The 25900-nt window shown below is 38.3% G+C and overlaps 1 protein-coding gene across 6 annotated transcripts in view; it reads right to left on the reverse strand.

Moving 5' to 3' along the window:
- LOC135090119 (kinesin heavy chain-like) overlaps positions 1 to 25900 on the reverse strand; it is a 163804-nt gene that overhangs the window by 85192 nt on the left and 52712 nt on the right. For 4 of the 6 annotated variants that reach the window (XR_010261771.1, XR_010261772.1, XM_063986487.1 and 1 more), the window contains exons 3-20: positions 16874 to 16975; positions 15720 to 15845; positions 14772 to 14915; positions 14051 to 14175; positions 13721 to 13825; positions 13285 to 13430; positions 12874 to 12961; positions 12311 to 12443; positions 11576 to 11742; positions 10944 to 11150; positions 10332 to 10487; positions 9813 to 9932; positions 9227 to 9370; positions 8570 to 8754; positions 7602 to 7703; positions 5690 to 5722; positions 3505 to 3637; positions 2539 to 2727 (exon numbers count right to left, since the gene is read on the reverse strand). Coding sequence is in view for 4 of the 6 variants with exons in the window: in XM_063986487.1 (XP_063842557.1) it covers positions 2539 to 2727; positions 3505 to 3637; positions 5690 to 5722; positions 7602 to 7703; positions 8570 to 8754; positions 9227 to 9370; positions 9813 to 9932; positions 10332 to 10487; positions 10944 to 11150; positions 11576 to 11742; positions 12311 to 12443; positions 12874 to 12961; positions 13285 to 13430; positions 13721 to 13825; positions 14051 to 14175; positions 14772 to 14915; positions 15720 to 15845; positions 16874 to 16975 (2405 nt within the window). In the remaining 2 variants the exon portion in view is untranslated. The remainder of the gene's footprint in view (positions 1 to 2538; positions 2728 to 3504; positions 3638 to 5689; positions 5723 to 7601; positions 7704 to 8569; positions 8755 to 9226; positions 9371 to 9812; positions 9933 to 10331; positions 10488 to 10943; positions 11151 to 11575; positions 11743 to 12310; positions 12444 to 12873; positions 12962 to 13284; positions 13431 to 13720; positions 13826 to 14050; positions 14176 to 14771; positions 14916 to 15719; positions 15846 to 16873; positions 16976 to 25900) is intronic. The other 2 variants (XM_063986488.1, XM_063986490.1) reach the window with 1 other exon arrangement.

Consider the following 25900-nt stretch of genomic DNA (forward strand, 5'->3'; position numbering starts at 1 on the left):
TTCGTCCTTATGTCTTCTCTAGAATAGTAAATTAATATGCTCTTTTTGCAAAATAACCTCCATTAGAATAAGGTTTTACATCAATCTGAACTCTTATTTACTGTTTGTTTAGTTATTACCATACCCACAGAGCACTGCTTGTATCTGCCATTCACAAAATGAAAACATAAACAGAACAAGAGTGAGCAACTTAAGAATAAATCAGTGTGGTATACCAAACGTGTGTCACTGGGCTCAAGTGTCTCGTCCCTAAGCCAGCAGGAGGAGGCTCAGTATACACTAGTGTTAATACTTACCTTTTTTGTATATAGTGTCCTTTGCATTGTCAGAGATATGTTGTATTTTGTAACACATGATCATAATATATAATATACACTCCTCCTTTCCACAACATTTAGTGTGTATTCTTAATGCAAGTCTTTCCAGATCACTGTAATTCATTCACTGGTAGTTGTCATTTTTTATAATATTGTCTCTACTTTATAAACTCTTATTCTGTCACTGTGAATCCTTGAGATGATTAGGTAATTTTCTACTCTGTAAACTATTATTCTATCAATATGAATCCTTAAAACTGTTGTGACAAACCTTTAAACTATCATAAGTCTGGGAAACTAATCTAATGAACTATTATCTCACAATGAAAAACTAGTTTAATCTAAGAGGAAGTTATACATTGTGCTATAAATGTGAGAAGGTATTCTAGTAAACTGCTGAGCTAATGAAATATTGCTAATAAAATAAAACAGTCTATCAAGTTAGGTATGCTGATGAACTAACTAGTTAACTGGAGATCTGTCTAGGAAGCTACATCTAAATTCCAAAAAACAAACAGAACGAGATATGAGCCATATTTACAATTTACACATAGCAGTCTTTTCTATGTACAGAATATCATATAATGTGTGTCCTTACCTTCCACAGCAGACCTTCAGCCTCTGTTTATTTACTCATATCAAAGTAGCAAGGAGCAGATCAGTGAGAGTGTTGTATGAACACTGTGTCATCAGAAGCACCAAAGGCTCAGCAACAAAACAAAATGTACACCTCTCCTGTCATCACATGCTTAGCAATTTCTTTTTGACATGTGTACCTAAAGTAATGCCTGCAAACATTCCTTTACTAATTGAAATATACTCTAGAATAATATGTCATTAAGAAAATATTAGTGTTCTATATGTGTCATTATATAAATTCATTAATCTGTTTTCTTAATTAGACATAATTTTTAGGATTTAATGCTTCTCACTACAAATGTCTGAAAATCATCACATTGTATGCAAAAGAGAACTATGTACTTGGATGGCTTGTTATTCACAATGATGAGGGAATCTCATTAATATCTACAGGAGGAAAAACTGTCACACTTTCCCTCTGAGACCCTTTAGTAATCCCACAATGATAAAAATGACATATACAGTAATTCCTTAACTTTTCTGAATTGTAAAATGTTTCTGTGGTTGCCTCTTAAACTTCAAAACAAATCTGGAACACAGTTGTATAGTTTAAAGAAAAGGTATTATGTTTGTGTTTCATATAAGCATGTGGGCTTCAGTTTTTCCTCTCTCATAAGGAAAGGCAATGATGCAACAATTAATACTGGACTTCAAAATACTTAAAAAATGTAAACACAACATCTGGCTTGCAAAAGAAAAAAAAAAAGAAAAAAAAGAAAAAAAAACATGTCTCAAAAAAAAAAAAAAAAAAGAAGCTTAAATAAATGTATCACTTAAAAAATCACAATCTCTCTCTGTCTGATTTTAATGCCTATAAATCCATCTATATATATATGGACTTTTATCAGTCTGGTTGTCTTTCTATCTGTTTATCTACATTTTGTCTACAAGTCAGTTTTATATATCTATCCGTCCATCTGCATTTTTATTACTTTAGCTGTTTTTCATCTGTCTGTTGCTTTATATGGTTATTTGGCAAAATACTTCCCTCAGTTGTTTAAAACATCTTTGTCAGTCAACTAAACCATCCCCTTCCATCTGTCAAAGCATTTCCCTATGTCTAGCTTAAATATCCCCTTTAGTCTGTCAAAACATTTCTTGGTGTCTTGTCAAAATATTCCACTTAATCTCTCAAAATATTTTGTGATATCTTGTCAAACATTCCTTTTAATCTGTCAAAACATTTCCTTAGTCATGTCAAAACATCCTCTCCCATCTGTCAAACTATTTTCTGTCAAAATATCCCCTTCAGTCTGTCAAAAAGTTTCTGGCATCTTGTCAAAGCATCCCCTTTCATGTCAGAATATTTTCTATGTCAAAACAATGCCTTTAATTGATCAAAACATTTTTCTGTCAAACCATCACCTGCAGTCTGCCAAAACATTTCCTGATATCTTGTCAAAATATCTCCTTTACTCAGTCAGAATATAATAAATTTTTCCTATCTGTTAAAATATTGCTGTCAGTCTATCTAAACATTTCTGAATCTGTCAAAACATTGCCTTCAGTCAGTGTAAATCCTTCTCTCTGTCTCATCCAAACACCTTCACCTGAATGCTGCCACATTGCCGCTGACACTCACCTTCACTCTCTCCATGGTGGCTCTTAGTCTCTTCTCCAGCTTGGGCAGTTCACATCTCAGGTCAGCATTGTCCCTCACAAGCTGCTTGTGTACCTTGGTCAGTTGGTCCAGGTTGTTCTCAAGGAAGCTGATCTTCTGTTTCTGGGCGACTGATCCTCCCAGGATGTCCTCGTCTTCTCCTGCCGCTGACTGGGGATCACAGAAGAGCCTTTCAGTGATGCTTGTTGCTTAGGTCTTCATGTTTGATTTCAGGATCACTTGAATTTGGACTGATCTAAATTATCTTTTTTATACTTTTTTTGTAATTTGTATTTGTAATTTTGTTAATAAACTGCTATTATTACTGCTATTACTACTGCTGCTACTACTACAGCCAACATCATGTGTGTGTGTGTGTTTACCTGGTTGTAATATACAGGTACTGTTTTGTTTTTTTAGTATTCAATTAATCACTCTTTCAGTTAATGCTCATGCTTCATCTCTGTCACTCATTCATTCCAGATATTTAAATCTGTATTGGGGAAAACTAGGAAAAGTAACCCTACACAATTTCAATGAGCAAAAATAAGACTAGTGACACTAAAAGATCTGAAGTATTCTGTAACTCCTTTTGCTGATGATAGTTTTTCAAAGGTATGTTCTAAACCTGCACCCAAGCCTGAAAAGCCATAGCAGTTAAGGGGACACACACAGAAAGAAGACACAAGTAGAAGTATTGGAAATGTAGCAGTCATGGGGACACACACAAGGAGACACAAGCAGAAAAACTTTTGGAAATGTAGCAGTCATGGGGACACACAAGAAGGAGACACAAGTAGAAAAAGTATTGGAAATGTAGCAGTCATGGGGACACACAAGAAGGAGTCACTGGTAGAAAAAGTACTGGAAATGTAGCAGTCATGGGGACACACACAAGAAGGAGACACTTGTAGAAAAAGTACTGGAAACCTAACCCTCCCACCTCACCTTTCTGACACGAGCTTGGAGGTCTTGCACAAACATCTTCCTAAGGTTGTGGAGAGTCTGAAGTTCCTTAGCCACTGTGTCCTCCAGTCCCTTCAGATCATGGTGAGCCTGCTCCCGACGCTCATTCTGAAGACTGGAGAGGGTGGAGGCAATGTTAGCACACTTTGGTAATCACACATGGAGAAACTGCATGCAAGGAACACCCACAGCTTTGAGACATGATGTTAATTTAGATCCTATACACGTACTACAGCTAGGTAAATACAATATGGTTCATACGTAGTTTGTCAAGCGTTCCTTTTGCATTTTATTTTATTTTTATTTATTTATTTTTTTCTTTTTGTTCTCTGTCTCACATTTTAAAATTTTCTGCTGTGTTGGTATGTAATTTCTTTTCTCTCTATTTCTGTCTGTCTCTACCTTGCATTAGGTGTTTGAATCTTTGCTTCTGTGTGTTTTATTGTTTAGTCTTTATTTATATAATTATTTGGTGTATATATTACTTTTTTCTTGTTCATGTTTCCCAACTGGTTTAGTTTCTTACTAATAATTGCTATTGTGTCTTTCTCTCTGTTTAAGTCTATTACATCTCATCTGCATCACTATTGCTCTTTTTTGTCTCATCTCTCTAACATACACACAAATACACACAACAACACAGTTATGAGGTTTAGACACACCATCATTATTCCAGTAAAACATTTAAGGATCACTAACTTTGAAAAAAAAAAAAAAGCATTTTAATTATAAAAGTGAAAGCCCTACAGAAAATATATCTTGCAAATCTATATGTATTTAGATTAGTACAGGGCATTGCAAAACAGTACATAATACGTTAAGGTTTTAAAAATTCTAATCCCTAAACATTGTAAAATTTCCATTTCATAAGCAAGACTATATGATCAAATGTAAGGTTTACAAAAAGGAAGAATGTCATTAAGCTAATTTTCCTCTAAATCAAATATCATTCAAGTCTTTCCTGATAACTACATGCAATAATCTGACCATCACTGAAAGCCACACACAAATAAAAGCATACACACAAATACAGGCATAATGATAGCAGTAATAAATAACTAAGATTTCACTTGGGTTATTACACCTTCTGAATGCAAGGTTGTAATGTGTATGTGTGTGTGTGTGTGTGTGTGTGTGTGTGTGTGTGTGTGTGTGTGTGTGTGTGTGTGTGTGTGTGTGTGTGTGTGTGTGTGTGAAAGCAGTCTCACAGAAGCCCTAACAAAGCAACACCTGCAGGCACAAGGGCACCAAGCAGCATGTTTGGTGTTGTCTTCACCTGTATCACCACAGACTCATTCATCTTTGCACTTGAATATTTTCCACAGCGCCTGCCAAGTTTATTTTGTAATTAGTGGCAAAAATCAGTGATCCATCATCCATTATCAGTGAACTTGATTTCCATGAAGTGTGGTATACATGGCCTGGAATCCACAATGCTGCAGCTGACTCAAAAGCACAATTAAAAGAGCAGCTAGTAAATAACAGTGACGACAGTAAATCCAGTTGTTCAGACTTGGTGCCAGGATGATTCCTTATGCCTTATGTCTCAGTGTGACCCAATATTATGGTTTTTGGAACCAAAAGCTGTCACACCAACCCTCCTAGCCAAGTATGTCTGCTGGAAGCTGGGTGTTAATGGGTTAATCTCCTTATGAATAATGTATGAAAAGCATCAAGAATTGCCAAAACCTCACAGCATATAATGCCATCCAACTGAAAGTAAGTAGCTGTGATTAAATAACATATATGAAAGATATGAAGGAATGCAGTTACAAATAAAAGATAAACTTTAATTTTCAGTTGAGATAAACATGCATTTTGGGCAAGGTGAAATGTTGAGTGGCAGTGAGAGAGTGAAGCAGCAGGCTGTGAGGCGCACAGTGCAAGGAGGAGGCGGGGCGCTCAGTCATCCCAGTGTCTGTTCTACATTATGGCTCTGATTGTACATGAAAGGAAGTCAAACATTCTGCATTTAGTCAGTGTCAAAACAATAACAATCACGATGATTTATATTGCTTTAGCAAATAAAATAATCACTGATCTTTTTTGGGTTGTAGTCAAGTGAGTGACGTAGTCTGGGAGACAAGAGTGGCCTGAGGACCTGAGGAGTCTGGAGGAGTCTGAATGGCCAAGGTCTGGCGCCCCGACCCAGAGTCCAGGGACTCACCTTGGGTAGGCTCGGGGAGTCCAGTGACGCAAGCTAATAGTTTCGTGAAGAAGAGAAGAGACCTCATTGAGGTGCTGAGCCCATCGAAATCCAGCAAAACTGAGAAAGACCAGGAAATATGCAAAATTGAGCCTGTCTCTACCTAGCACCTTAGCACCCTGGTTTGGACTTTTCTCAGGAAAACAAAAGTCATGCTGTACTGGTCTGTCTGTGCTAGAGTGGCCTCTGCTGCCACCACACACACCTACACTGTGCCACTAATTCCTGCCACTTCTAGTGACTCATCACACTAGATGAACCCAAAAGATGCTTAAGAATTCCCATCAAGGAAAGATCACCTAAATCACTATTAGCTGCAACTAACTGAATTACACCTGCTTAATTTCTAAAAAGAAGCATTATTCTAATACATAAACAAATTTTCCATTTTAAAAGAAGCATGCCAGTAGCTCAGAATATAATGATTAGATAAGCTTATGTCTATTTTCCTTTAAGTGTGTGTGTGTGTGTGTGTGTGTGTGTGTGTGTGTGTGTGTGTGTGTGTGTGTGTGTTAGTGTGTGTGTGTGTGTGTGTGCCAGCCAGTGAGGTGCTGAGGCAGGTGTGTGTCTGTGCTGTGCTGGTGTTATTCCATGAGTCCTTTCTCCCCTAACCAGTCCTGGAGTGCAGCACAGGCGTGTCATGTGCACATCATGCAATCAGAAAGAGCAGCTGCAACATAAAGTGGTGGAGCCTCCAAGGTCACTGAGTGGCTAGGGCTTGCTGCCTGTTGTATGTTACATGTGTGGTGGGAGTGTGTAGTGCAAGACGTACAGATGGTCAGTCAGGGATAAAAAAAATAATGCAGTAGAGAGAGAAAAAAAAGGTGTTCTCTCCCAATAAATGTATAAATGAGTAAGTCAAGCAATTCTAACTAAATATTAATTCCCTTTGGCAAACTCTCAACTCAAAGTATATATCATCAATGAACAAGTCAGTGTCACTTTTTCCTCTGACTCCCCCAACATGCAAAATCTAAACAAATGAAAGACAACTCATTTTTCAGCTTATGATAACTGTATAGTTGTTACAAATTTACTCTGTAGACCTAACTGAAGCAGAAACATGAGAGTTCACCACAAGAAAAATTACAGTTAACATGTTATATCATATCAGGGGCAGAATTAATTAGAATGGCATCAAGCAACTTCAAAAAAATGCAATGAAATAACTTGCAAGCATCCAGAAGCCAATTCCAATAAAGCCTTTGGCAACCACTCAGAGGATCACTACACTAAAGTAAGAGTAAGAAATATTTACTCTTATAAATGAAATTACCAGACATCAATAATTCAGTAAACCAATATTTTTAAGTGTTTTCTGCAGAATCCAATTAATAAACAAAAAAGATTTGGAATATACTGTGAAATGGGAAGTAGGAAAATCAACCAATATATTTTGTTATCATATCTAACCTGGTAATTCATTCAGTCTTTTCTAGGAAATGTATGAAATCCTTGTTTTATACTTTAATTATTTGTCATCTGCTTTATACTTCTTCCTGTAAACTCTGGAAAAATACTTATCCTTGCCCATAAACTTAGGGCAATCCAATATTTTTTCCATTCAGTTTCAGGAAAGGCAACCTGCATGACAAGACAGCAGCACAGGTTAAGGATCTCACACAATTCAAAATAGTTACACACAGGCATTTTCATGAACTCATGTGAACGGTGTATTTCCTGAACATTAACATCACAAAACAAATGCAAGATGAAGTGGACCTTTAATCATGAGCTTCCCTTGATGTCAGGTACTTCCTCAACCCATGAGTGAAGCATCAATGGAAAAAAAATAGTTCATGAAAGAGCAACAAGTGTTTATCATTCCTGAGTCACCCATGAGACAGTGAGGAGAGGACAGCAGCACACTCACATCAACTCATGGAGGCGGGCGCTCTTCTCCGCCTCCTCTGCCTTCAGCTTGCTATACTCTGCCTTCAGCTGCTCATGCTCCACACTCAGCTTCTGGTTGTGGCTGCGGAGAAGAATAAGTCCATTTTGGTATTTGTGTTAACTGCCATCATTGTTATTACACAGAAAGAACATAAACATAAGAAAATAAAGGAAGCTGCAAGAAGCCATCAGGCTTACACATGGCAGTCCCTGGATGAAATATACATTTCTGTTTCCACCTATCATCCCCATTCATAAATCTGTCTAATCCTCTTTTAACGCACTCTAATGACATCAGCATTAACAATCTGGTTATTGAGTCCATTCCATTCATCTACATCACTCTATTTGAGAATCAATTCCTTCGTATTTCTTTTTAAAAATGTAACATTTTTTCAAGCATGAAAACCTTATGTTTTGTTCTGTCCTGATGTAATAACTAGAGATCACACACAGCTACTTTTTAATGTATCTTGTAGCTTTTTGGCACATATGATTTGCAAATGAGAAAGCAACAGAAAAAAAGAGCCACTAGCAAAATTTTAATGGTCACTTGTAATCCATTAGTGGTTCTTTAGTACTGAACTTTTGTATGTACTTATCCTTACCATCTTTCTACAATAATATATATTTATTCATTTACTTATTTTAATTATTTATCTCTTTTTGTTTTTTTATTTACTTATATTTTCTGGATTTGCACCATAAATCATTATGGTAGAAGCAAACTTTGTGCCATGAATTTTCTTGAAGCAGAATTAATTGAGGTGTAAATCATGCTCAATAAACATTTATCTATCTATCTATCTATCTATCTATCTATCTATCTATCTATCTACCCATCTATCTATCTATCCATCTATCCATCTATCCATCAATCTATCTTCCCATCCATCTATATATCTACACATGTGCATCACATCAGCAGGAGAGCTGCCAGCCACTCACTCCTTCAGCTCCTCCACCAGGGCCTGCTTGGCGTTAATCTCCTGCCTCAGTTGAGCCACCTGCTTCTGGTGCAGCTCACGGTGTGTCTCCATCTGCTTCTCTAGGGCCTCCTTGGATAAGCCCTCAGAGTCTGTCAGGCTCTCAGCTGCCTTCAATTTGGCCACCTCTTCACTCAGGGAGTCAACCTGTCACACCACAAGGTTGTTATTTGGGATTATGATTTTTTTTTCTTTAGGTATTTATCTATATGTAGTGAACAGAGCCTGAGGTGTACTTCTGGTCTAGATTCTGTAACTATACTTATAGCCTTTCTTTTCTGTTGATATGCACTCTTTACTGCAATAAAATCTTCATTCTAAACATCTACACTTCTGTATAATAAAAAAAAAGATACATTTCAAATTCAATAAAAATTCTTCTCATCATGCTCTTTATAGTCTTACCAGTGATGAGTAATTTTCTCTCTAGTAGCCTTAATTATTTCAGTGTTTTAAGTGTCTTCACTATTTTAGTTAGTATAAAATTCTTATATATGTATAGTGTACAGTGAGAATTCAATACAATTAGTTCATGTGCCCATGGGAGCAGCAACAAATACAGCAGCTGCTAAGAAGGTCTAAATACTGCACTGTTACTTGAGTGAGTCAGGCCACCCACCTGTTCCTCCAGCTGCCTCTTGCGTGTCTCCACCTCCTGCATGGATGTCTGCAGGGTCTTCATGCGAACCTCATGCTGGCTGATGAGCAGGCGGCAGTCACTCAGCTCCTTCTCATACTCATCAATCTTCTTGTTGCAGTCACCCTGTTGGCAAGGATGAAATGATACATAGAAATATTGTATGTTTTATGTTATGTTTTCAAAGTGACAACAGGACTTTCCTATTTCATCAGGTCATAAAGAAAGGATTGTGAAAGTGTAAAATGAAAAAAAATTACTGCTTAACTGCTACTTCCTGAACAATTAGACAGAAAAGAATTGCAATCAAGCTGGCTAATTTATTTCTAAAGGTGTTTTGAAATTCCTCTCATAAAATAGATGAAAATTGAATCAGACAGAATTCTGGAATTCATTTATGAAAGCAAGAAAAGAGTAATTAAATGGGTTAATTTTCTAAGGTGGACAGAATAGTAATGTAAATCAGTAATAGTTAAAAATAAAGTTATTAATGAAGGGACCAAAGGTATTAGGAAGGAGCTCATGGCATGCCCTTCTTGACTAACAGATTAACTGCATGAATGTCTACCTGGAAGTTTTCCAGAGTGCTGCACCGCTGGACAAGATTCCGAACCTCACTCTTCATCTTGGATACGTAGAGTCGTGCCATTGTGAACTCCTCCTCAAGCTTGTTGGGGTCTCCAGAATTCTGAGGATGTAATGTTAGTATTCCATCATCTTATTTTCAGTAACATATCAATATCCTACAAACTTATGTATTCCATGAAAGAAAAAAGAGCATAAGCAATAAATGTATGTTCTTTTCTGATAAAAACCTATACATATTTTAAATGTTAGAGAATTTATAATATTATTGCTTCAGTCAGAGTTTCCTATCATCCTTCACACATACAATAATAAAGTGAAAACTTCTTTATGGTGACCAGTGCACCTTGTAAGAGATGCAATAAATAGCATGCCAATTAGAACTGTCTTTAAAATCATTGATAAGCCAAAAATAAAGTAAGGATTCCTACATGTTCACCACTACACACTGCAAAAGATTCTCACACCATCCTATCACAACACAGAGGAGAGCATCCATCACCTTGAGAGAGAGGTCACCAGCTGTGCCGCCCACCACATGCCCCACTTCCCCGAGGTCATTGAGCAGCGAGCACAGCATCTCGTTCATCCTTCGTTTCTGGTGAACTGACGAGTCCCGGATCTGTTGTAGTTCCCCCTGCATGGAAGTGAGGGCTGTCTGCAGGGAAAAAAATGGAAAGGAATGAAACAGATGAAAGATATGTATGGCAGAAATCTTAGCCTGACAATTCAAGCTCCTCATAATTTCCTTTTACTTCCTCGTTTACTTAATTCATATGTAATGGAAATGAAAGGTGAAAATGTGGGACATGAATGGAGATAAAAATAAGGAATGTCTGGCAGCTTTTTCATTCTCATAGTTTTAGTGAACAGTGACTTTGTTTTACTATCTCACTTGCCTAATCTTCTGTTCATATTTTCCTAGCAATAAGTAAGTGAAAACTATCCAGTATAGCGATTCCCTATAAATATCTCAATAATCTTAATCTGCTTTCATATTTTTCTACAATTAATAAGTGAAAAAATATTCCAGTCTGATGATTATTTTTCCTTTGTTACTTACAAAGCCTACTTTTAATATTCTCCCAATAAATAAATAAAAAAATTGTCCCACCTGTTTGTCAGTGAGCTCCTCAGTAAGTGTCTCATTCTCCTTGCACTTACTCTCCACCTCTTGGCTCTTCTGGTCATAGTTGAGGGCCAGCTCCTCCAGTGCTTGCAGCACCTCCTTCACTTCATCCTTGGCAGAGTCATTCTCAGCCTGGATCCTCGCCATCTCCGTCTGCAGCACCTCATAGTCACGCCGGGTGGCAGCAATGAGCTGTGGGGCAGGAAGGACAGGTGAGTGAGTGGACTGCTTATGGAATTTGTTCTTTGAAGCAATTTCATGACAATAAACCTCTATAAAAGTATAAATATTTTCAGCACAAGCCTGTGCTAGAAATAGTCCTACTTCTCTTGTAACTAGAGGTGCAGAAGTATTGCAGTTTATGAGCAGTGATTTGTAATTCTTTGGAGTTAGGAACTAAATAATAATAAATAAGAAACTTAAAAGGTATCAAATAGAAAATTCAAAATATACATACTTGATCCTCCTTCACAGTGAAACTTTTTATTTTACAAACAATTCTTGAGAGACACAACAAATCAATGAAGTAAAATATACCTGTAATTAAATCTAATTGTTCCTACAATTTTTACCTTATATTATTTTATGTATTCATTAACTGAACTCCACATGCTTACCTCTTCCTGCTCCAGCATCTGCTCCTTCAGCTTCTCTGCCAGTTGGCTGTGCTGATTGATCTCCTCATCCTTCTCATCCAGGCTCTGGTACAGCTGCTCCCTTTCCTTCTCCCAAGCATCCCGCACCTCGTTGCTCATGGGAGGAGCTGCTGGCTTCTTGGGGGGCTCTGAGGTATTGGGGGTGAAATTAAGAATCATGGAAAAACACTGAACATAAAAGGAAATATGTAATAACATACAATATAAATAAAATACAGGGAGGAACATTATAGTAGGAAATTACCTGATAAAGAATTGAACTGGCTATTGTAATAAAGAATAGTGCATGAAAACAACAGGGAGCACAAGAAAAATTGTGAACGAAATGTAGTAAGACTTAGTAATTATAAAGAATTATACTAGAAAAAATGACAAATGTAACGGTAGTGGCAGGAAAGTGAAGGCCAACTAGCATCCAGCTGTGTCTTAGTGATTGCTTTGGCTGGCCATGGCTGTCCTGCTGTTTCACAGTGTGCAATTAGACTAGACTGGGAAACAGAAGATGATGTGTGTGGACCAAGATAAGTGAGGGCTCTTATAAATAAATAAAACAAGATAAAATTAAATAAATAAATAAACAAAAAATATGAAAATTACAAAAAAAATGCTTGCACTAAAGAAATAAAAGACAACTACACAAAATGCCCTCAACAGAAAACAACAGCTGCATAACATATCTATAAAAGCTCAAGTTACCTTCAACAACAGATGACACCATTGACTTCTCCATGTCGACAGCAATCTGTTCCTCTGAGGACACCTTCTCTCCACTACGCCAGCGAGCTAATTCTGCCTCCATACGCTCTACTTGTGCCTTCATCTTAACGTTCTACAAGGGTAGGAAACAGTGTGTAGCAGATGGTCTAGCTGCCTCAACAGGGACTGCCACACATTATGTACATAGCTTCACAAAACAAGACAGCTGCATGGTTGGCTGCTAAACTCACTCAATCACTGCTGACTAGTACACATAATTTGTCAATCTCCAAGCTTTTGTTCCTTAGCAAATTTCCTACTTTAACATAATTTCTTATTTGCAGAAGAAAAAGAAAAAGATTGATTCCAAGGCTGAACGTTATGTTTTTTTCCAGCTGCTGATATAGAAACATGAAAAAGGAATTTTCATTTAAAAAATTTACTGAATTTGTTACTGTGATATGCATAAAAAGTAGCCACCATAAAGAAAACTAATAGCAAATATAAATACATATACAAAATATTATGGCATATTCTATTCTGTACCAGCAAAATAAAGTTACCTTCTCCTTCTCCTTATTGTATCTCCTCTTCCACTCCTCAGCTGTCAGCTCCTCATTCACAGTGACACAGTTCTTGATTGTCTTGGCTCTGAGGGAACACAAAAGATGGAATTATTTCCTGTTCAAAGCAAGACTGGGAACAGAATGTTATAGAAAAGACAATGATGAGAGAAAGTTATATAATGGCATTAAGAGTAGGCGTATAATATCATTCTTATATTTTGTATAACGTAAAGCTGTGGTAGACTTGCAATGACCTGAATTCATGCTTCGAAAAACTTGAGATATTGACCTAAAGCATTAAGCTTATATGGAAAAAGACCAGCTGGGGATTGAGACACACACACACAAGAATAAATACTTTATAGAAATATCTGCCTTAGTTTCTTTTTCTTTCAGCAATCCACTTACCTTTTTCCGAAGTCAAGGGTGGACCTTGTCTCTGCCTCATTGAAGGAGGCTGGGGAGGCACAGATGACAATGGTGGTGCGGGCATTGCCTCCCAGACTCTCTTGCAATATGCGGGTTAGCTTGGAATCTCGGTAAGGCACATGGGTCTGTGGGGCACAAATGCCACTGTATTTTTTCTTACATATGACACATCTAGATAATCTTCTCCAAACATATATAGAGTACTCAGTCAAGGATATTTTTACCTACTTAATTGTTCTTACTTAATTATATCTTTACAAGATTGAGTCAAGCTCATAATGTGCATGTGTGTGTAGTATATGCCTGTGTTCCAAAATCCAAACAAATTCAAAATCTGAAATGTTTCTGATCCTGAGCATTCTAGACAAAGGATCCTCAACCTGAATTCCTTCACCCCTCACTGTGCCACACTCACCTTCCCATCAGCGAGAGCAGCAATCACATTTCCAAGTGCTGAGAGTGATTTGTTGATGTTCTTGGCCTCATCCAGCACAGCTCCCTCAGCACCTGTTTTGCTCACCTGGAAGTGTTCAGTATTTTACGACCTGGCTCTCATTGTCTGTCATGTGATCATATAGTAATTTCCATCAATCCTTATATTCCTGATTCAAAATAATAATAGTTTCAAATGCTTTTACTTTTTTCAATCCTCCCTCATTTGGTATTAACTGTTTTAGCTTTTCTTTGATCTTGTATATAATTTGTACATGATTACATTAACTAACATAGAGGATTCAAAGATCACCTTTTCAGAACCAGCCAGATCCACCAGGTACAGCTTTCCTAAGAGTTTCTTCTGGTTCTCTATGTTTTCCTGCTTCACTTGAATCAGGAAAACACTGTGTGATCGAGAACTGTGCTCATTCATGTCTGCAGGGAGAAAGAGTGTGTTAGAGAATGTGGAGTGAGGCAGGACAGGGGGACTGCAAGTCAGTGTGTAGATCATTGAAGAACAAATGAATTCTTAAATAGATTATCACTATACTTTCTCTATGAATACTTTTTAAGAGGCTACAATACATGACAGAGGAAACTGTAATCATTAGTATATGCTTTGTTCCCTCATTATGATTTTTCAGATGCAATATAGATAATTAGTTGGATTTCTACAATGCATTTTCCAATTAGTGTTACAGAATGCTTCTTTAAATGCTGACCAGATTTATAAAAATGCCCTTGTAAACCGTAATAACTTTTACTAGAACCTGCTGGAAGTAATCAAGATGAGATGGTGAAATGTTTGAGAATACACGCCTCAATCTTACAGTACAATAGCAGCCTTAACACAAGAAGAAAACAGACCATGGCAGGGACAAATGAACTCTTGAACAGGAAATCTTTATATGTTCCTTATGGATACTTTCAAGAGGCTACAATACATGACAGAAAACTATAATCATTAGATGTTACGTTTTCTCATCATATCATAACATGAAATGATGAACGCAGCACATGGGAGGACTTACTGGTGACGGCGACATGCCTATTGGACTTGCCCAACTCAATCGTCTCAAACACTTCCTCTGGTGATGAGACGAACCTCTCCGTGGCTCCCTTGACAGACGGGACGCGGTTCTTGTCCTCATGCACCGACAGGTTGACTTTGGACACTGTGGAAGGTGTGAGGTTAGGAGAGTGATGCAATTAATAGTGGTTCATATGCTAGATATTCCTATATACTCCCACTGTTGTGACAGATAAGGTGAGGATGATCAAAATCCACTTGAGTCTTGGTTGTCATACTGGACTTACTGGTAACAAGTCAGATTCAGATATCTACTTTAACCCTTTCACTGTGACACAAAACAATTAGTAGCACTAGAAGTAATGTATGAAATCTTTATAAGCATCTACAAGAAAGTTAACAATGAAAAAGAATGTATTTTGGCATTTTTTTCCCAGTACAGAGATTGGATGTGGCTGTAGAACAAGTAAAGGTGTTTCAGAGTGATTGCTAATTAGGGAAAAGTGTACCAAGTGGCAGTCAAATGGTTAAGTTTCCTGCCAGAGCTCAATCCCAAGTGACTACCTCTAATAGCTGTGGGGGTGTGTGGCAACACTCAACTTCCCGCCGTATCACGGCGCGTGGGGGCTAGTGTTTATTCAGCCGGGACGGAGATAGGTTATCCCGTACCCTCTCTGTACACAGATACTTACCTTCAATAAACCTCGCCACGCTTCTCCTGCCTTTCCCTACTTCAGCCCTGACAATAGCCAATTCATCCTTCCTTCACATAAATCTCTCAATGACTACCTATTACAACCACTGCATCCTCCCTTTAGATAAAATACTCAATGTTGCTGTGACGCTACAAAGCTGCTCGTGATATCATTATCACCACCACCACCACCACCACCACCACCACCACCACCACCATAATGATCACCAGTACTAGCAGGATGCACACACTCACCATCCAGCAAGTCCCTGATCTTGTCCATGTAGATTTCAAAGTAAGACACCTTGATGTGGAACTCCAGCGCCTCCTCCATGTTGTAGATGTGGTTGAAGATATCATGCACGATTCTTGGGATGATACCTGGAGGGAGAAGAGGAGGAGGAGGAGGAGGAGGAGGAGGAGGAGGAGGAGGAGGAGGAGGAGGAGGAGGAGAAGGAGAAGGAGAAGGAGAAGGAGAAGGAGGAATAGGAGAAGGAGGAGGGGTTGAAAAGAAATAAAAAGAAATTAAAGCAGAGAAACAGAAGGAGAAAAGGAAAATTAGTGGGAGGAGAGAATGGGAACAAAGAAATAAAAAGAAAAGAAGGCAGAAGAGGAGGAGAAAAAGGAGGATAAGCAGAAGAAGGAGAAAGAAATTAAAATTAGACCTTGTTGGGGACAGTTTCCACTCTCAAAGGTACACAGCAGTTGCGCTCTCTCTCTCTCTCTCTCTCTCTCTCTCTCTCTCTCTCTCTCTCTCTCTCTCTCTCTCTCTCTCTCTCTCTCTCAGCTCTAAACAATATGCAGAACACAACAGGCACACAAATTTGCACCCTTGAGGCACAGTCTAATAAACCTGAGTGATGGGCTGCCACTGCTCACCAAAACCAGGGTCTCCAGACACACAAATTCTGAGTGAAGTAAGAGAGGAAAGCAGACGTGTGTTGATGTTTTTGCTTTGTTTGTGTATGTCTTATTAATCTATGTCTGTCTGTTGGTCTCTCTGTTTGCCTGCCTCTCTCTCTCTCTCTCTCTCTCTCTCTCTCTCTCTCTCTCTCTCTCTCTCTCTCTCTCTCATATGCCTAACTTTCACGTCTGACAGGGCCAAGTGTAATTAGGGTTCAGAGGTACACCAACTCATAATATGACCCTTCATGTTCATGTGGTTCGTGTTTCTACCTATGTAATTCTCTCTCTCTCTCTCTCTCTCTCTCTCTCTCTCTCTCTCTCTCTCTCTCTCTCTCTCTCTCTCTCTGTTTCATTGTTTTCAGTACTATTAATTAGTTTTATGAGAAAATTTGTGAATTTCAAGAGGCCAATAAAAGTATCAAGTATCTCTCTCTCTCTCTCTCTCTCTCTCTCTCTCTCTCTCTCTCTCTCTCTCTCTCTCTCTCTCTCTCTCTCAGTCTCACCCTGGTAGGTGGGGTCGCCCAGCTTGCCCTCCATTGTGTGGGTCTTGCCTGAGGAGGTCTGGCCATAGGCAAAGATGGTTCCATTGTATCCATTGAGTACATCTGGGGACAAAGAACAAAGTAAAGGTTAGCAGATTCTACTAAAACTGTATATCAAGAGAATTACATTAAAATCAAATATCAGGAGAGTTTTCAATTATTCATCAGGTACCCTTCTCCCAAATAATAAAAGTAACATATTAAGAAAAATAGGATGCTGAAAATATTAGAAATTATTAAATTGAAACAAAGAACAAATGAAAAATAAATATAAGCATGAAAACTTCTAAAAACAAAAATACTAAAACATTAAAATAACTCAGAATAATAAAAATAATCAAATTGGTATATAAATAAAACACAAAATAAACATTTCCATTTCCAACAATCCCTGATGGGTAGAAAATACAAATCATGGAGTGTTTATAAAGTTGCACACTGAGGGGCTGTCACTCACATTGCCAAATCTAATAAAGTTATATTCTCTGCAAGTAAATATATTTCCTTTATAACAACACAAAAAATATCCCTCTCCTCTCCCTCTTTTCTTTTCATTCTCCTCGTGCATTCCTTCTTTTTTTTTTCCTCTCTCTCTCTTGCTTCTCCTCCTATCCCTCCTCCTTCACTTACTCTTCCTTCCCTCCTATTCTTGTCCCCCTCCTACTCTCCCTTTCCTTTCCCATGTTGTCTCTCCACTTTCCCCTCCTCCATTCTTTTTTCTTTCTTTTTTTTCTCCCCCTGCTCCTCCTCCTCCTCCTTCTCCTTCTCTTTTCTTCTCTTTCTTTTTTTAACCCCCCCCTCTCTCTCTCTCTCTCTCTCTCTCTCTCTCTCTCTCTCTCTCTCTCTCTCTCTCTCTCTCTCTCTCTCTCTCTCTCTCCTTTATCCTCCTGTTCCTCTGTTTCTTCCTCCACTCTTCATTCCTCATCCTCCATCTCCTCCTTTTCTTCTTCCTTTTCCTCCCCCTTCTCTCTTTCCTCCTCATTATTCTCCATAAATACTGGGTCCAAAGGTCCTCAGGTCATAAAACACACCACAAAAAATAAAGGAAGGGGAATTGCTTGAGGCTTTTTGTGACCTTTGAAATACATACTTGAGCATTTCTCTTCCAGAAGGCAACTCTCATGAATGATCTCCCTTGGTCTGAGTCTCTGTTCTCCTTCACTTTTATTAAATCCACTAAAAAATATATGTGTGTATAATTTTTTTGTCTTTTTTCATCTTTTGTCTTTTTTCTAGTCAGGGTTTGTTGCCATGTATAAGTTTCCTTCAGTTGTTCCTGTCCCTTGCATCTTCCATCTTTTTTTTTTTGTGATCTAATTAAAGTGTCAGTTATCTTTCATAGTTTTCAATCCCAGTGTAATATATGAAGACTTACTTCTTTAAGATTCTATACATATACCTGTTTTCAGTTCCTGTTCTCCTTAACTTTTCCATACTTTACAGAAAAATATATGTGTGTATCAAATTTCCATGATCTAATTCAAATATCAGCTGCTATCCTTCATCATTTTCAATTCCAGTGTAATATATCAAGACATTTGTTTAGCATTCTATGCACATATCAGTTCTGCTTCACCATCTTTAATTCCAGTTAAAACCACATCATAAATCTTTTCTTCCTGATTCTATTTACACATCCTTGCTTCTAAGCTTCAGCAGATCTTTTCCAAAGTTTTTGGTTTCATAGTGTTTTGCTTTCTGCTTCTTATCTCCTTCTTAAGGTCAGTTCATTCCATTATGGTTTCTATTTCTTTACTTTTTCCTATGACTGGTTTCATCCTACTTTAATTTCTTCTTCTCATTCTCTCCTTCCTAAGATTTTGGTGTCATTCTATCTTATTTTTTTTCCAATGACTAAGCTCTAATTCTCTGATCCTAATTACATCACCAGTGTGACAGAAGTATATATGAGTATTAAGGTTTCTGTGTGTGTGTGTGTGTGTGTGTGTGTGTGTGTGTGTGTGTGTGTGTGTGTGTGTGTGTGTGTGTGTGTGTGTGATGGATAGCAGAGATTTCTCATAATAATTTATACTGTACACACACACACACACACACACACACACACACACACACACACACACACACACACACATGCAAACACACATGCAAACACACACACACACACACACACACACACACACACACACACACACACACACACACAGACATGTGTAGCTCCTGTTCACCTAGCAGCAAGTAGGTATGAGATGTAATCCGAGGGGTTGTGACCTCGCTGTCCCAATGTGTGGTGTGTAAGTGGTCTCATTCCTATGCAAAGATCGGTCACTATGAGCTCTGAGCTCTTTCTGTAGGGGAATGGCTGGCTGGATGACCAGAAGACGACTGTAGGTGAATCACACACACACACACACACACACACACACACACATGCACACTCCCATAAAGATTCTAAACAGGAAAATAGAAAAACAACTATTGACTTTGAATTTTCAATCTCCTGAAATCAACAAACATAAAAAAAAAAAAAAGAAAGAAAGAGAAAAAAAGAAACTGACTTATAAACATGAAAAAAATGTATCCACCTTATCTTTTTCAAAACTGTGGGCCATAACTGAAAGACTAAAAAAAAGAAAAACATACTAAAAACAAAAGAAAAAAGTGTACTGAGTTCCAAGCTTTTTCCTTTCATTTGATATCTTTCCATCCTGCTTTTACTGGAGAGAGGAAAGGGGAAATGTGAGGGGATGTGAGAGTGAAAGAAGGTGTATGAGAAAATAAAAAGGAGAAATTAAAGGGTGATGGGACTCTTAGGAGGGGGAGGTGCTATGTAAGGTGGCTTGTGTGAGGAGCTTAGGTGTGTAGATGGAAGGAAAGGTGATACTGAAGTAGGAGAAAGAGATGTGTGTGTGTGTGTGTGTGTGTGTGTGTGTGTGTGTGTGTGTGTGTGTGTGTGTGTGTGTGTGTGTGTGTGTGTGTGTGTGTGTGTGTTCTGTATTATATATGAGGCACTCAGGATGTAGAGATAAAGTTTGTGCTTGAACAAAATCATCAGGTTGTGCCTTCTACAAAAATTTTTCCTTATGTTCTCAATTTGGCAAAAAAAAACTCTATATCTTTGTAATTTGCATACATATTTTTACCAATACACCATTACTACTACTACTACTACTACTACTACTACTACTGTGTGTGTGTGGAATTAAGGTAATGGAGTAAGTGAAGCAAACATGTCAAGCCAAAACAAGAAAAAGGTGATGTGATTGGAGTGAATGAAAAGTAAAGTGAATGTGAAGTGAGGAGGCCATGGCAGAAGCGGAAGAAAACTGGAGTATGGCTGAAGTGGGCTGAGGAGGGAAGAGTGAGGGGCTGATGTGTGGTGAAAGAATTGGAGGAGGAGGAGGAGGAGGAGGAGGAGGAGGAGGAGGAGGAGGAGGAGGAGGAGGAGGAGGAGGAGGAGGAGGAGGAGGAGAGTGTGGTAGAGGTGGTGGACACTGGTTGGGAGGGTCTATTGGAAGAAGTAAGGAATTGTGAGGGAAGCTTGGGGTGGGTGTGATGGAAATAGTGAAACTCATAGTGGCTTGACGTGTGGGGGAAAAAATAGTGGAAGAAATAAGAAGCAGTAAACTGGCTTGTAAATGAAGAAGAAAAAAAAAAACAAAAAACAGAGTGACTGGTTGTGATGTGGCATAAGAAATAATGAAAAAATACCACATTGATAGGTTAGAATGAGGCTGGTTGTGGTGTGACAAAGGAAATATAAAACAATGGGTTGTTTTGCGGTGTGGTGGCAAAAATAAGGAGTGGTGTTGGGTTGGGTTGGGGTGTGGTAGGTTATTGAATGTTCTGCTTTAAGGGAGTGCAGGAGCTATGTAACAGAGGACAAGGAGGGGGAATTGTAAGGGCTGGCTGACCTACAGGTGTGTCCTTGCTCCAACATGGCAATAATACAAAGAGTGTTGATGGTGGTGGAGGAAAATAAAAGGATATATCAATACTGCATCATTCATTACAGCTACTACTACTACTACTACTACTACTACTACTACTACTACTATTACTACTACTACTACTAATAATAATAATAACACTACTACTACTACTACTACTACCACCACCATCACTACTACTACTACTACTACTAGTAATACTACTGTTGTTGCTGGTGCTGGTGCTGCTGCTGCTAGTAGTAGTAGTAGTAGTAATAATAATAATAATAATAATAATAATAATAATAATAATAATAATAATAATAATAATAATAATAATAATAATGACAATTTCCTTAGTACTGTAATAATAGTAGTAGTAGTAGTAGTAGTAGTAGTAGAGGAATGAGTAAGAATCACTTAAGAAAAATCCAGAAAGAAAACACAGAACCTGCATTTCAGTACGTTATTTCAGTATGTTCAGATGTTATCAATCACTGTCATAATCAGACCACACACACACACACACACACACACACACGGATCTACAGTGGTTCATTAAACACAGGTGACTGATGGATACTGATGCGCAATTTTCGCTGCGTTCTGAAAGTCTACGCTGTTTACACCTCATATTTCAATATATGGGGCAGGGACTTTTCACATCCCTTCTTATCCTTGTATATTTCGCTGACTTTTTGAACTTACGGTCTCTCTCTCTCTCTCTCTCTCTCTCTCTCTCTCTCTCTCTCTCTCTCTCTCTCTCTCTCTCTCTCTCTCTCTCTCTGTATGTGTGTGTTTGCATATTACGGAGAACATTTCCACTGCGACACATTAATATTATCTTTACGACACTTTCTTGTTCCCCACCGAGACCATGAATATGAAAGAAAAATATATACGTTCTAGTTATGACGAGAGTAAAGGGAGGAAGAGAAACAATGGTAACATTAATACAGTTATGGAGATTAAAGATAAAAGGAGGTCGGTTAAAAAAGGGGAGGGAGAAGGATAACACAAAGACAGATGGAAAAAGAAAACAAAATGAAGAAGTAAAGATTAAAGGAAGTAAAGGGATAAAGAAAATTATAGCAATTATAATACGATAAAGACAAAATGAATAAGATAAATAGAGAAAGGGGTAAAAGCATCTCAGAGAAAGATGGAAAAGAGAGGGAAACGAAGAGGTAAAGGTTAAAGGAAACAAAGAACAAGAAAAAAGCTGACAAAATTGATAATAATACAAAGAATAAGGATAACAATAATAATGAAACAAAAAAAAACAGTAATGACGACTGAAGGGAAGATAAAAAAAAAGGGGAAGAAAGAAGTGAGAAATAAAAGTATTCATCTAATCAGAGAGAGGGATGAAATTGTAAATGGTAAATAATTAGGATATGAGGAAGAAAATAAAAATAGAAGGGGATGGACAAATTCAAAGGAACATAACAAAGAAAAAGAGACGACGAGGGTAAAGATGCAAATATTCATCCCATTTATTAAACAGAAAGAATATATATATATATATATATATATATATATATATATATATATATATATATATATATACGAGGTGTGTCATTAAAGTTCCAGGACTGGTGCCACACAAGTTTTATTTCACATCCAGGCTACAAACTATAGGTTATCTCCTTCGAAGTAATCCCCCTGGCACCGCATGCACTTGTCCATCCTTCTCTGCCAGGCTTGCATGCACTGCTGGAAGGATTCTTGCGGGATGCTCCTCAGCTCCGTCGTCACGGCCTTTTTGATGTCGTCCGCATCATCAAAACGGGTCCCCATCATGACCTCCTTGAGCTTGGGGAAGAGGAAGAAGTCGCACGGAGCGAGGTCAGGTGAGTAGGGCGGTTGCTCCAGCACGGGCGATGTTCTTCTTGGCCAAGAACTCTCTGATGCTCAGGGCATTGTGAGCAGGCGCATTGTCGTGGTGAAGCAGCCACGAGTTGCCCTGCCACAACTCCCGCCTCTTCTCGCGCACTGCACGAAGCAGACGCCGCAGTACTTCTTTGTACACATGTTGGTTGACTGTCTGGCCCTGTGGCAAGAACTCGCAGTGGACGATGCCCCTCACATCGAAGAAAGCGATCAACATGACCTTGAAGCTGGACCTGGACTGCCTTGCTTTCTTCGGCCGTGGCGACGCCGGACTCTTCCATTGAAGGCTCTGGCGTTTGGTCTCCGGGTCGTACTCAAATACCCAGGACTCATCGCCGGTGATGACTCTCCTGAGCAAGTCTGGTTCAGTTTCCAGACGCTCGAGGATGTCCTGACACACCTGCATGCGTCGTCCCTTCTGGTCATCGTTCAGGAGTCTCGGCACCATCTTCGCACAGACTTTCCGCATGCCCAGATCTTCAGTGATAATCTTCCACACGCTGTTGTGGTTCATGCCAAGCTCATCTGCGATCTTTCGAACAGTCAACCGACGATCGTCACGCACCATCTGCTTGACACGCTCAACATTGGCCTCATTCCTGCTCGTTGAGGGTCTTCCACTCCTGGGGTCATCTTCCACGTCCTCCCGGCCCTCTTTGAACCTCTTGCACCACTCAAAAACACGTGAGCGTGACATTGTCTCATCCCCGTACACTTTTTGCAGCATACCCAGTGCTTCTGACGGCGTTTTCCCCAACTGCACCAAAAACTTCAAGTTTGTTCGCTGTTCAGCGCTCATTGTTAAACGACCTGCAACAGAGGACATGATTTTAAAAGCACGTAAGAAAAAGATTAGTGACTGTAGAGGGTTGGGAGCGCAGTTGTATACTCCAGAAGGATTACTTTGAAGGGGAAATATGGTGGTTTGTGGCTTGGGTTTGAAATTCATCTTTTAGGACACCAGTCCTGGAACTTTAATGACACACCTCGTATATATATATATATATATATATATATATATATATATATATATATATATATATAAACCTAACATAAAGAAAACGGTACCAATAATCATAAACAATAAACAAAAACACTTACCTCATTAACAAGAAAGTAAAAATATTCACCTAATTAATAAAAAAAAACTATTCAATTTATAAAAGAAAAAAAAATATTCATCCTAATCATTAAAATATAGCAAATAGCAGAAAGAAACACCAAAACTAGGAGAGAAACAAAGGAGCGTGGACACAAGACAAACAACAACAGTAATGTAACAGCACACGGACGCGGAATGTTTAAGCAGGAGATAAAAGACGCATGAGAAATGTTTCGTGTAAGTAAATCCTCGTGTTTCCCTTGCGTGTCTTTACACAGTCTGAGTCAACAACAAGGAATTTTCCCTCCTGCATTATGCTTTTCTTCAGCCTCCCCTTCCGTTTTCCTTCATTATCCAGCGACGGGGATTTTCTTTGCCCAAAGCATTTTCCATTGACGGTTTTTCTTAAGGGCATGATTAATTTCAAAAGTTTTCCAGGAATTATTAAAGTAAGGGAAACTGAATGTCTTTTTTTTTTTTTTCATTTTTCGTATTGGTTGTTTTTACATCGTTATATATTTCCAAAGATTTCCGTGAATAAAAAAAAAAAAGTCAGGGAATATAAATGTGTTATACTGAGTCTTTTCCGCATCATTATGTACTTCACGAACCTTCCGGGAATCAAAAAGCAAGGGAACAAGAATGCATTTTCTAAAGAGATTTACTTAAAATATGCATTTTCTTTATATTAATTAAGATAAAGTAACACACAAATAAATACAAGGAATGACACAGTGTGACTCTTCTTAATTTATACAACTAGACAAATGATGAACACCTTCCGTCCTGTACATTCCATACAACATTATTTACTTCAAGAGTTTACCGGAAATTAGAGTACGAGGGGAAAAAATAAGGTTAGGTAAGATGCCGTGACCTAAATCCCTCTACAGCACAAGACAAACGACAACCAACTTTAGTAGTCTCCAGTTTCTACTCATTAATTTATCTTACAGCTCTTCCAGGAATTAGAGGAAGAGCATAAAAATTTATGTACACATGTAAAATTAAATGAGTGTGACATTTCAATCCTCTGACTAAAAACAATTGACGACAGTCCTCCGTTTCTGTCCCTCTTTACGCCATTATTCACCTCAAAAGTTTTTCCGGAAATTAAAAAAAGAAAAAAAAAACGTAGTCTAATAGGAGAGTATGATATATGATGCTTTATTAAAAAAATGACAACTATCTCCCATCTTCTCTCTGTTTCAAATCATAATCAATTTTGAAAGTTTGCCATAGTCTAAAAATAAGGAAATGAAGAAAACAAAACACAGAAAAAAGTTAAATGAGACAGCATGATGTATGCTCCTCTACGAGTATACCGTATACAAACTAAGGTTGTTTATCTTCCCTCTTCCCCAACCTTTCTCGCGCACAGAACAGTAACAGTATTCTATTATTCACTCTAATCCAGTCAGCAGCAACGACAGAAACAAAACATTATTTTCTCCATCTCCACATATTAAAAGGCAACAGCAGCAACGAAAACAGTACTTCACTTCCATCCTTAGCAAAAACAGCAGGAAAAACAGTATTTCCTCTACGTTACTGACATAATATACAGCAACAGCAGCAGCAAACCAACCTTTCACTAACATCCTCACAAATTTAATAGCAGCAGCAGCAACAGGAAAAAAAAAAAAAAAAAAGAATTTTCCTCCATCTATGACAAAATTAATAAGAATAACAGTAACAAAAGACAACATATCTCCTTTATTTTTCTTACAGCTGAGAGCAGTAGTAGAGGCACCACCACCACCACCACCAACAACAACAACAACACCAACACCAACAACAACATCATCAACAACATCATCATCATCATCAACAATAACAACATTTCTTCCCCATTCTCACACAGCTAACAAGAACCACGCAGTCTAAAAAGCACCAACAACAATTTCTCTTTTCCTTTTTTCCTTTCCACTTCACACCAACAGTAACAACAGCAGCGTAACAATAATTCCTCCACGGCCATTATCTAATTTCTTCCCACCAACGTCTTGAACTTCCGCGACTTTCTCTGTCATGTTTCTGGGCTTGAGTTTAGCGGTCGAGCGTCGCCTCACTTAGCGCTTCTTCACCGCCCTTCACTGGAGGGCC

The sequence above is a fragment of the Scylla paramamosain genome, chromosome 34 (genome assembly GCF_035594125.1).
Source record: "Scylla paramamosain isolate STU-SP2022 chromosome 34, ASM3559412v1, whole genome shotgun sequence".
Taxonomy (NCBI): Eukaryota; Metazoa; Arthropoda; class Malacostraca; order Decapoda; family Portunidae; genus Scylla; species Scylla paramamosain.